This window comes from Asparagus officinalis, chromosome 5 (assembly GCF_001876935.1).
Source record: "Asparagus officinalis chromosome 5, Aspof.V1, whole genome shotgun sequence".
Taxonomy (NCBI): Eukaryota; Viridiplantae; Streptophyta; class Magnoliopsida; order Asparagales; family Asparagaceae; genus Asparagus; species Asparagus officinalis.
Window position 1 is genome coordinate 36,139,621 of NC_033798.1, and position 12,373 is coordinate 36,151,993.

The 12,373-nt window shown below is 37.1% G+C and overlaps 1 protein-coding gene across 1 annotated transcript; it reads left to right on the plus strand.

Annotated features, from left to right (window-relative positions):
* Positions 2,615-4,318, plus strand: LOC109841712. The gene is made up of 2 exons (XM_020410658.1): positions 2,615-3,421; positions 3,542-4,318. The coding sequence occupies exons 1-2, from the start codon at positions 2,615-2,617 to the stop codon at positions 4,316-4,318; spliced, it is 1,584 nt and encodes a 527-aa protein (XP_020266247.1).

Here is a 12,373-nt window from a genome sequence, read left to right on the forward strand (position 1 = left end):
TGCGCTAATGCAATCACAAACAAAGGATATGTTCACGGAATTCGGTCCTCACGACCCACGTCTCCGCTCCTCACCTCGAGGAGATCTCCACTATCACACCGGGTTTTCTACGCTTACCCGAAAAACATTTACACCTTATAATGTCGGTTTTCAACGCTCACCGATCAACGTTCATAATCACTCACAATGTAACTATACTAACTACCACCTCAAGTGTTGGTCTCTGGCCCGTGTCTCCCTCAAGTGTTAGGAATTACAACCTACCTCTAGGCATTACCACATACCCCACTCCTCTTGGGACGACCCCGTCTCTCACCACACACTCCTCTTGGTGTACTAGTGTAATACAAAGTGAGTCTCACAATTAGGCACTCAAATCAACAAATGATTTGTTCTCTAAACAAGGTGAGAACACAATATAAGCCCACACTCTAAGTCACAAACCCACAACCTAAATTATACTATGAATGTAAATACAATAAGCTCAATAGGTTGTGTGTGAACAAAGAGATAAATAAATCAAAACTAAACTCAATGTAAATCTAGCTTATGGAAATTAAGTTCAAACATATAAATAGCTAGAAATAGAGTTTAGAAAAACTTCTCTATAGATCAAGAGAAAGAGGGAGAAGAGTTGGATGCTCAAACACAATAGATGATCTCCACTTGCTCTTGTGAAATTCTCTTCACAAACAAAACTCTTAAACACTCTTTTAAACAAACTAAAACAAACTTTAAACCCTTGTTAAACTTGTTTAAAACATTCTTGGTTCTTAAAATAGAGCTGGGTATAAGGGGGTATTTATAGGAAACCCCAAAGATCAAGAAACCCCAGCAAAAAGATCAAAAAACCAAAACATGACAAAGGCTGAAAAAACTAGTCGTTATGCCATCAGTCGACTGACGGCTTCCATCAGTAGACTGATGAGCTGACCTTTAGAGGCATTTTTCAGCTCATCAGTCGACTGACGACCTTATCAGTCGACTGACGACCTTATCAGTCGACTGATGATCTCATCAGTCGACTGGTTAGTCGACCAAAACAAAACATAAACTTTTTGTTATTCTAGGTGTTTTCTTCAGTCGACTGAACATATTCATCAGTCGACTGATAACACTGTATCAGTCAGATTTGAATAGTAAAACTAATTTTTAAAGTGCCTTAAAAAATAGTAAATAAATTCCAAAAAATATAAAACTTTGGAAAATCATTGTAAACATGTAAATGAACATGTTACAAAAAGAATTTTTGGAATTACACTTCTCAATAGTGAAAACTCATTATTTTTCAAATATGTCCAAAAACATGAAAACTAAACATACATGTTTTTGTCATTTGACATAAACACAATATTGAAACTTTTGTAAAATAATTTTATAGACTTAATGAATTGATATAAACTGATATTAAAGTCTATAAACTAATAAAACAAGAACACAATATTTTTCCAAATATAATACAATATGAAACATATAAAAGTATATATGAAGATATATATTGTTTCATATCTATCTAGCTAAACCAAAACATATATATATATATATATATAGGGAAAAAAAACCCAATACCCAATACCCAAACCCAAAAACCCAAACCCAAAAACCAAAAACCCAAACCCAAAACCTACGTAACCCTAATTCCCATTTCTCACTTACCCGACGCCGCAAGAAATTTCCAAACACCGAACTCGTCTTCAACCTTGTCGAACTGTCTTCGTCGAAGCTCGAACTCGTTTTCAACCTCGTCTTCGATCTTCAACATCCGAGCTTCAACCTCGTCGCAGACAGGAGTTCGAAGCTTCGTCTTCAACCTCCGAGCTTCAACCTCATCTTCGAACTCGTCGGAGCTTCGTCTTCAACTTCCGAGCTTTAACCTCGTCTTTGAACTCGTCGGAGCTTCGTCTTCAACCTTCGAGCTTCGTCTTCAACCTCCGAGCTCGTCTTCAACCTACGATCTGTTCCTCGTCGAAGCCTCTCGATTCTCGAAGCTGTTGTGAGTCTGCTTCATCCCTGTAACAAGGTAAAGGATTTAATGTTATTTGCTTATTTTATTTATCATTTTACTATTTCAGACTTCAGTGATGACCTTTGATTTCAAGTTTTTTGGTTTAAAGGTTAACAACTTAACATTAATATGGTTTTGGTGTTTTTAAAATTAGAACAGACATTAAACAACGGTGTAAATGGGCAAATCAAGAAAGATTAATAACTTGAAACTTATGATGTGTTTGATGGAAATGCATAATGTAAATAACTAAGTCTGTTAAAACCTTTTTTTTAGGTCAGTTTTTGTGATGGATAGTTTTTATCTCAGTTTTAGGAATTTATTTATTGAGGAATGATGCTGGATATATAAGCAAGTGACACTGGCTACTTGTTTTATTTAGGAAATTATTTATTTATGTGTCCTAGTGTATTTCACTGTAGAATTAAATGATACTGAAATCAGTCTCTCTTTTTTATTATACAATGTAATAATACTTTAGTTTATCCCTTTATCATGATTTGATCTTATGTATATGAATGATTTGTTTGTTCATTTATTTCAGAATGTCGGGTGTTCCAGCGAAGGAGTCTACGGGTTTGAATGATTTGTTTGTTCATTTATTTCAGAATGTCGGGTGTTCCAGCGAAGGAGTCTACGGGTTCCACCACTATCCCCGTAGCCCCTGTGAAAGATAGAAGGAACTCAGGAGATATTGGTTGGGAGTTTGGATTTTGTCAAGACCCAAAAAATTTGAATATTGTGCAATGTCGACTATGTGGGCACAAGGTGAATGCGGGGATCCATCGATTTAAGAAGCATCTCGCAGGGTTGAGGTGGGACACCAAATCATGTTTTAAGATTAGTGAAAAAGATAAGCATAGGGTGAAAGAAGTTATTGATGCTAATTCGAAGAAGAAGCAAGCTAAGAAGAGGCACACTATAGACTTAGAAGAAGAACTTCATACGACGAGGCCGTGTGATGAAGAAAGAGATGAAGATGAAATCATCTCTCCTTCCACATGCGATGAATCTTCAAAGAGGTCTAGAGAGCCTACTGTTGGGCCGATGGACGCTTTCACCACTAGTGATCCAGAGCTAGCGAAAAGGTTGAAAGGGAAAATGAAGCAGACAGGAGTGAAGAATTCTTTCCTGAAGGAGAAGAGAGATTGGGTGCATGATCAGTTGGCTACTTGGGCATATGAAAATGCCATCCTTTTTCATGCCATCTCCACGTATTCTTTTATGAAGGCATGCACGACTATTGGAGACTATGGACCGAGCCATAGGCCTCCCAGCATGTACATGTTGAGGGAGCCCTTATTGCGAAGAGCTGTTGAGAGAACAAAAGTCTCCTTAAAGACGCATGAGGAGGAGTGGGGCAAGACTGGATGTTCCATTATGATTGATGCTTGGTCGGATAGAAAGATGCAGTCGGTAATGAATCTTTGCATCCACTGCAGATTGGGGACAACTTTTCATAAGTCGATTGAAATCAAAGAGGAAGCACATACAGGATAATAAATATTTGAGTGGGTTAATACGGCTATTGAGCAGATTGGAGCTGATAAAATCATTCAGGTTGTCACGGATAATGCAGCTGCAAATATGGCTGCGAATGAGCTTTTATATAGGGCGAGGCCGAGGATTTTTTGGACTAGTTGTGCAGCACACACTGTTGACCTGATGCTTGAAAGCATCGGGAAGTTGAGTTTATTCAAAGGAGCAATTGAGAAGGCGAGGACCCTTACCATCTTTATCTATAGTCGTCACAAGACTTTGTCAATAATGCGTCGCATTTGTGACAAAAGGGACATTGTGAGACCTGGAGTTACTCGTTTCGCCACTACATTTTTGACTCTGCGGAGCCTTCTTGAGAAGAAAGGGAAGTTGAGATTTATTCTTTCTGATGAAGCATGGGTGAGATGCAAGCTTGCAAAGACCACTAAAGGCGCTAAGGTGGAGGCGATTGCTATGAGTGATAGTTGGTGGACGGCGGTGGCCAAGATCTTGAAGGTGTATGCTCCTATTTTTCGATTGTTGAGGGTAGTCGATAGTGACTACAAACCATCAATGGGATTTGTGGTGGGGATGCTTGAAGATATGAAGAAGGAGATTATTCAAGTTTTCAAGAATAAGGAGAAGGATTTCAAGCCCGTGATTGATATTATAGATGGGAAGTCCAAGGATCGGCTCTTTTCTCCCTTGCATATGGCTTCTTACTACCTCAACCCTTACTATTTCTATAGGGATGATGTAGTGAAGAATTACAAAAGGGCGAAAGATGGATTTCTAGATGTGGTGGAGTTGTTTTATCCTGATGTAGAGCAATAAGTTAAAATTCATACTCAAGAGTTGAAGAGATACAGAGAAGGAAAGGGTTCATTTGCTAGGATTGGAGTGGTGAAGGCTAGAGAGAAATCAGACTTGAACCCAGGTAAAATAATTTTAGAAATTGAATCATATATGACTTATAAGTTATCTATTGTGCCATTGTGGTAGTGAATCAACTAATAATATATTATTTTTTGTAGCTAATTGGTGGTATTTGCATGGTGGTGATTGTCCCTTCATGCAAAATATGGCTATGAAACTTCTCAACTTGACAAGCAGCTCTTCTGGTTGTGAAAGGAATTGGAGCACATTTGAGAGGGTAAACTAATTTCTAAACTTATGATAAATATGAAATTCTTCTTAGTTATGTTTTTTAATTTGTGTCCTTTACTTTTGAAGATTCATACGAAGAAGAGGAATAGATTGGAATCGAAGAGGTTAGAGGAACTGGTCTATGTGAAGTTTAACTCAAAGCTCAACCAGAAGAAGAGGAGAGGAGAAAACAAGAACCTACTACTCTCTACTGATCGTAGTAAGACACAAGCATGGATCCTAGAAGGAGCAGGCTCTGATGATGAGGAAGAAGTTTATCCTGGCTCAGGTCTTACTTGGAGGATGGTAGAGGGTATATCGGGAGCGGCTGAGGCTGCGGAGAATAGGAGGAGTTCTAGGCTAGCAGGACCTTCAAATGCTTCTACTTCAGTGATAGATGATGAAGAAGAGCCTATTGTCTCGGATGATAATGTTTCAGATAAGGAGGAGGATTGTGTGGAGATGGATTCTGGAGAGGATAGCGATGATGGAGTAGAGGAAGATCTTCATGATGATGATGATGTTTGATGATGATATTAGATTAGATGCATATTGCTAATTCATTATATTAGATCTAGACTATTCCTGTTTGACTATCTTTTTGCTGATATTTTGGGACCTAAACTTCTAGTTACTGGATATTATATGCCTTGCTATTTAGTATGTATGCATCTTTGATTGACTATTACAGTTTGGATAGCATATGTGTTGGTATCTTTGTATTTATGCATTGTTGATTGAGTATATATATATATATATATATATATATATATAATCTTCAAAGTATCCTAATTAAAAAAAGAAAAAAAACCATCTAGAAACCGCTTAGGCATCCGCCTAGGCGTCTAAGCGCTGGGCGCCAGGTCCGACGCCTAGGAGCGCCCAGCATTTAATGTAACATTGATATATATACAAAAACCAAAATATGTATGTGTGTATATAATTGAGCTTAAAGTACTAACACACATAATATAAAACCTAAACTAAATTACCCAAGCTTGATGAAGGTCTTCAATAAGCTCGACTTGGTAAACTTGCGGATGAAGTTTGAACTTGGATCTTCAACTTGAATTGTATAGACTTCAACCACTATTCCGCCAACCTCCATTGGATATGATCGTGAATGCTCGATTCCATCCATTCTCCAACTTCGTTGTTTGTCTAGAATACCTAATAAAAAACACAAACACTAGACAAACAACATTAGGAATTGTTTGTAATCATCAAAACAAGATTAGAAAATGTAGGCTCATAACATGAGACCTAACAGGGAGTTGATAGTTACATTGTTGTTGAATGTTTTACTGGTTTACACCAATACTAATGTTAATTTATAGAATCTAAATTTGTTAATAAAAGTGACAACCTTCATGTAGTGAAAGATTCTACAAATGTTAAATAGTAATGTCATCTCTGCACTGTTATCCATTCAAATCAAGTCGGCAAAAAGGCTAATGGTTATTGTAGATGAATAGAGCTGTTACTCACAAATGAAAGGGAATATTGATAGAAATATATCTATGAAGGTTATGACATATATGTTAAGGTTGGGTCATACATGTTAATATTATAATGTACCTATTAAGATTATAATATATATGTGAAGGCTATGACATATATGTTAATCTTATCAAGTACCTATTAATGTTATGTCATACTTGTTAAGGTTATAGTGTACATGTTAAGGTTATGATGTACTTGTTAAAGATGTACGATAACTGTTAAAAGTAAATAATTTTTAGAGTATATTTAACTAACTCATAAATCTAACAACCATTTGTTAAAGTTAACTAGTAATCTATATAGTTAACATCAAATGGATAAACTTAATAACTAATGGCAACTAATGGATAGACTTAACACTAAATGTTCAGAATTAATATTCATTGTATAAACTTAATAGTTATGCTATAACCTTAACATCGAATGAGTAAAGTTATCATCGTCTAGTAAGATTCACTACTAATCCTTCATTGTTCACAATCAACCCATACAATTATATGCTTGTCTAGTTTTAATGTTTGCATACACACAACTACACTACGAGATCTCCATGATATTTACTTTGTACATGACCTGATACTATAATAGTCCAAGAGACCACATTTCTCTTTGTCATTTCATCAAATAATTTACAAGCAATCTCCAAAACCGCGATATATTATATATACATTTAAGTTACTACTCCAAGAAACCAAATCTTACTCATGTATTTCAATTAAAAATAAACTAGGAAAGCTCCAATCAACCACTAAGAGGTAAACTCACAAATAATCCAATCACGGGATTTGTTTGAAAAAACAGTGGGGGAGAGAGGAGGGGAGGTCGTAGGTGGTTTTGAGGAGGTGGTTTTGGCGCAAAGATTGATAATGGCATAAGCGACAATAATGAGAGGGGCAGGGTGTTCGACAAAGGAGATGATAGCCCCGACCATCATGCAGGAGAGTTTAGAGGAGGAGAGGGTATGGTTGAGGGAAGAGAAGATGACGACAAGCTTAGAGGAGGAGATTTTGTCGTTGTCATTGGAGTTAAAATTGTTAAGGATGTGCTCGAGGTCAGTGATAGTGGAGGGGATAGTGGGAGAGGGAGACAATGGCGTTGGAGGGTGCGCTCGAGTTGTGACGTCCTTGTTTTCACACATGACTGTAGTCCAAGGTGAACCCAGAGATGTTAAACCTGCCATGCACCCACACTGTGCAATAACACGTTTCACTATTCACAGTAATATCCTCTAGTGGAATCAAAAGAAGTGTAGGTACAAAAACATACAAAATAAAGAAATGAATGTAATAGACATGATATGGAAAGTGATATCTCATAAATAAAAATCATGTCTCAAATAAAATATATCTGATATATGGAATAAAAAAATATCTCAACATGAATCAACTAGAAATCGTACTAAGGCACACTACCCACACAAAATGAAAATAAAACTCTAAAGTTTGAATGAAATTATAGAAAAATCTATTGTGGAGCTTCTACTAATAACTCATGAGACGACGACTATGTAAGAACCCCGTCATCCTGTGGCTCTCCGAACCTCTATATTGCCTGAAAGAAGAGAAAATAAAAAGAGAACCGCATAAAGAGTGTTAGAGTACTATAGCAAGATCACCTACATCCGCCCACAGGAGAAGGGCTACTAGATGGAGTGGAGGTTCTATCTATTAAGCATAGTCTATCTAGATCATTTTTCCTGTATCTAAGTAGAATTAACATTTAGAAACCTACAATATGAGACGTAGTACGTCGAGCGAAATAATCTAAACAAGAAAATCTTCATGTATATACCATTGTCTTAAATTATAGATATCTAAACATTAATACCGAACTAAGAATAAACAACCTATATATCAACAATTAGAAACCCACAACACAAGACTGGTACATCGAGCGAAATAATCCAAATAAAAAAACCCTCATGTATATACCATATGTCTTAAATTGTGAATCGCTAATCATTGATCCCAACTAAGACATAAAGAAAGCAATAAAGGAAATAAAAACATCAATACATCATATTTATAATATCTTCCATTGTCATTAGAAAGATAGAATAAATACAAACATATAATCTCATATACTTTTAAGAGACCAGTATCTTGGTCCTATAGCTCAAAAATATGTCATATTCATAACTGACATCCGCCCAATGACTTAGGCTATCAATCAATAATCTCAGAGCAACAGACCATCCTGTAAGTGTCCTAAATAGTGTACATGAATCATTAGTCTCAACGTGATCTCAATACGTAGCTTGCGTGCGGGACGGCCTACCATATAGGTATCCAAATAGATGGCCTCAAAAGCCTCATAATTATACGGCTCACAAGCCTCATCGCACACTCATGCGGACGGACTGCTATACAAAGCATCCAAACTCGACTCAATGGCCTGTACATGTGGAATATCGACACACTACCTCATGTAGTACTAATCTGAGCTCATCGACGATATCCATCTCATATATAAACTGTGTATATCTGGTATATCGAGGCACTATCCCATATAGTACTGAGTTGTGCTCATCAACGATATCCAACGAGTGTATGAACATTCTCTAACTCTATTATAAACAACCCAATTCTTATCAAAAACCCCTTTAGGATACTCATGTGTGTGCAATGCCATTGTACTTGTGTATTCATGTAATTACATGTGAGGAAGTGCGGCTCGAACCCTATAAACACATCTCAAACAAATACAAAACAAAACTCAGGAAATCAAGCCTTAGTAGTCGACTAATATGTTGATTAGTCGAGTACTCTAAGTTCATCCCAAACCTGGAAAATCGAACTAAGTGTGAGTAGTTGACTACTATGATCATTAGTCGACTACTATGCTATGAAACAGTCTCTATGAATCAAAACTGAGACAGTGTAGCTGACTACTATGCTTAGTAGTCGACTAAACTGCATCAACATGAAAACTGACAATGCGCAAATAGAAAATTAACCAAAGAACATACACATATGCAATGTTAAACGAGATTAAAAACATTATGTATACTTTTAAAGAGTCTAACTTGAATATGAAATATAGTATTAGCTTAATCTAATTAGGGTTAACCTCTTTGTTAAACAAATTCTTCAATTACTCATATATAAACAATATGATTACGAAAGATGATAGAATCTACACATGACAGAGATATATTTCGTTTTAAGTCTGATTACAAGTCTAGGTATCACAACCCTAGGTTTTAACATGATTAGATTATAAGAAAAACTCACATAATTAACAAATCTAGGGTTTTCACATGGGTTAAACTTAATTAAACAAGGTAAAAACAAAACTAACATTAACCCTAATAATTATGATCATATTTCTATAAACAGCAAAGAAACATCAGATCCATCAAGGGTTAAAGATCTATTATCAAAAACCTACCTTTTATCACATGAAAATAAGCATAAACAAGCGAAACATTCAATTAAACTCATTAAATCTTTAAATTATTAAGGGTGCAGGTTTGGATAAAGATGATCTTGCCTCAGAGTGCTATTGAACTCCTCAACCACGTGTATGCAAGATTCTTCTTCAACCATGATCACCAAACCCCACCTTCCTTTCGATAACGCCTCAAAGCTATCTTAGAATTCACAAACTAAGGCTAGGGTTTAAGGAGGAAGGTGACTGCTGTAAAACTTACGTGAAGAGGGTAAAAAGTGCTGTAAAACGAGTATATATACGCACATATACAGCTGGGGTTCAAAACAAAACGAATCCGACCCGAAATCTGACAGAAAACTTAAAACAGTCCGATTAGTCGACTAATGCCTTCATTAGTCAACTAACGACCTTACTAGTTGACTACTCTGAGTAGTAGTTGACTATTAACAACTCAGATTCAGGTTTGTGCATGATTTCGTACATGATTCTTATCTATACTTATATATATACATTGGATTAATCTCAAATCAATCCCTAGCATACTTAAACATCAAAATATGTTATTTATAACCATATAATATACTTAATACTATTTTTCATAATTTATTCAAACTTTTAGGGTTTTACATTCTCCCCCTTAAAAGAATTTCGTCCCCGAACTTTCGTAATCGTATCTTAGGGATTAATAATATGAGAAAAGCACCAAGAGGGGATAATTTAGACAAGGAAACCCTCCCGTACACATCTCGTACCATTAATCCCCAGATATGAAATACAATAATATCTACACTTAACCATCTCGAATGTGAATACTCCCACTTAACTCCTAACTAAGCGGAACTAGTACGTCAGGCGAAAAATCCAAACAAGGAACTCCTCACATATATACCATGTATTCTGAATGATTAGGAGCTAGGTGTTAGTACCCCATTCTAGCGTCAAATATAAATATGACCATATAACCAAATCGTAAACAAAAGCAAATCATAATCAGTTAATCAATTTACCTGCTCAAACAGGTGCGGGTAGTCGTGACGCATATCCTCTTCGCGCTCCCAGGAAGCCTCCTCAGCTCCTTTCTGGTTCCATTGAACTATGACTAGAGGAATCACTTTGTTTCTAAGTCTCTTGTCCTCCTTGGCAAGAATACACATAGGAATTTTAATAGTAGTCAAATCATCATGAATTTTAATCTCTGACGCGTCTAACACTCGCTGCTGCTCCTCATTGTATAGATGCTTTTTAAGCATCGAAACATGAAAGACGTCGTGTATACTCGACATCGATACTGGAAGATCTAGCCGATATGAAATAGTTTCAATGCGCTCCACTATCCTGAACGGACCAATGTACCTCGAGACAAGCTTTCCCCATCTACCAAATCGCTGAACTCCTTCATTAGTGCCACTTTTAATAATACATAGTCCCCAACCTAGAACTCTAGCGGTCGTCATCTCTGATCTGCATAACTCTTCTGATGACTCTGCGCTAAAAGAATGCGCTCCCGAATTTTTGCTACCTTCTCTTTGGCGTGTCTCACTAGCTCCGGTCCAAGCAATAGGTTGTTATCTAGCTCTGCCCAATAAATAGGCGATCTACAAGGCCTCTCATACAATGCCTCATACGGTGACATACCAATAGTCGCTTGATAACTGTTGTTATAAATAAACTCAATCAGTGGAATGTGGTCCTCCTAGCTGCCTAGGAAATCTATATCACAAGCTCGTAACATGTCCTCTAACACTTGGTTGACTCTCTTCATTTATCTATCTATCTGCAGGTGGAAGACATTAGAATATGACAACTGGCTACCGAAAGAATTCTGTAAGCTCCTCTAAAAATATAAGGTAAAAACTGAGACTCGGTCTGATACAATCATCTATGGAACTCCATGCAATCTCACGATCTCCTAGATAAATATCCTCGTATAAGTCTCCGATGTATAGGTTGTCTTTATTGGTATAAAATGTGCAGACTTCGTCAACCGATCAACTATCACCCAAACTAAATCGTTCCCCTTCTTTGATCTTGGCAATCCTACAATAAAGTCTATAGAAATATCTGCCCGCTTCCACTCCGGAATGGCTAAAGGTTATAGGGTTCTTGTTGGTCTCTGATACTCTGTCTTTACTTGATGGCAGGTAAAACACCTAGCTACATATTCTGCAATCTCCCTACGCATACCGCTCCATCAAAAATGTCTCTTCAGGTCCTTGTACATTTTAGTTGTGTCTGGATGCACTATGTACCTGGTGCGATGCGCCTCATCAAATAAGTCTTTCTTCAATTATGGACTATTCGACATCACCAATCAACCCTTCATTCGAAGTCCTCCATCTACTCCAATGGTCCAATCATCTTTTGGTTCTTTGGAAATCTCTCCCTTTCGGGTTTGAATCCAAGAGTCCTCTAGCTGAGCTCTGACCACTCTATCACTCCAAGATGGCTGCACTGACAAAGCTCCCAAAAATGCACTACTCCCATCAATCTCTGGTCTATAGTCAAACTAACTAAGGATGTGAAGGTCTTGATACAATGAGCACCTCAAAGCCCGCAATCCGATGCCGACGCTTCCTGCTTAACGTGTCTGCTACTACGTTCGCCTTTCTCGAATGATACTGAAGCGCGAACTCATAATCTTTAATAAACTTAACCCATCGTCGTTGTCTCTAATTTAACTTTTTCTGAGGGAAGAGGTACTTCAGACTCTGGTGATCTGTGAACATTTCGAATTGCACTCCATACAAATAATGTCTTTATGTCTTCAGTGCGAAGACTACTGCTGCCAACTCCAAATCATGTATGGGATAATTTTGCTCATGAGTCCTTAACTGCCTCGAAATGTAG

Coding starts and splice junctions, on each gene's coding strand:
- LOC109841712 (XM_020410658.1), top strand. CDS start 2,615: ATGTCGGGTGTTCCAGCGAAGGAGTCTACGGGTTCCACCACTATCCCC. Junction 3,422..3,541: donor CGGATAGAAAGATGCAGTCG/GTAATGAATCTT, acceptor GCTATTGAGCAG/ATTGGAGCTGATAAAATCAT.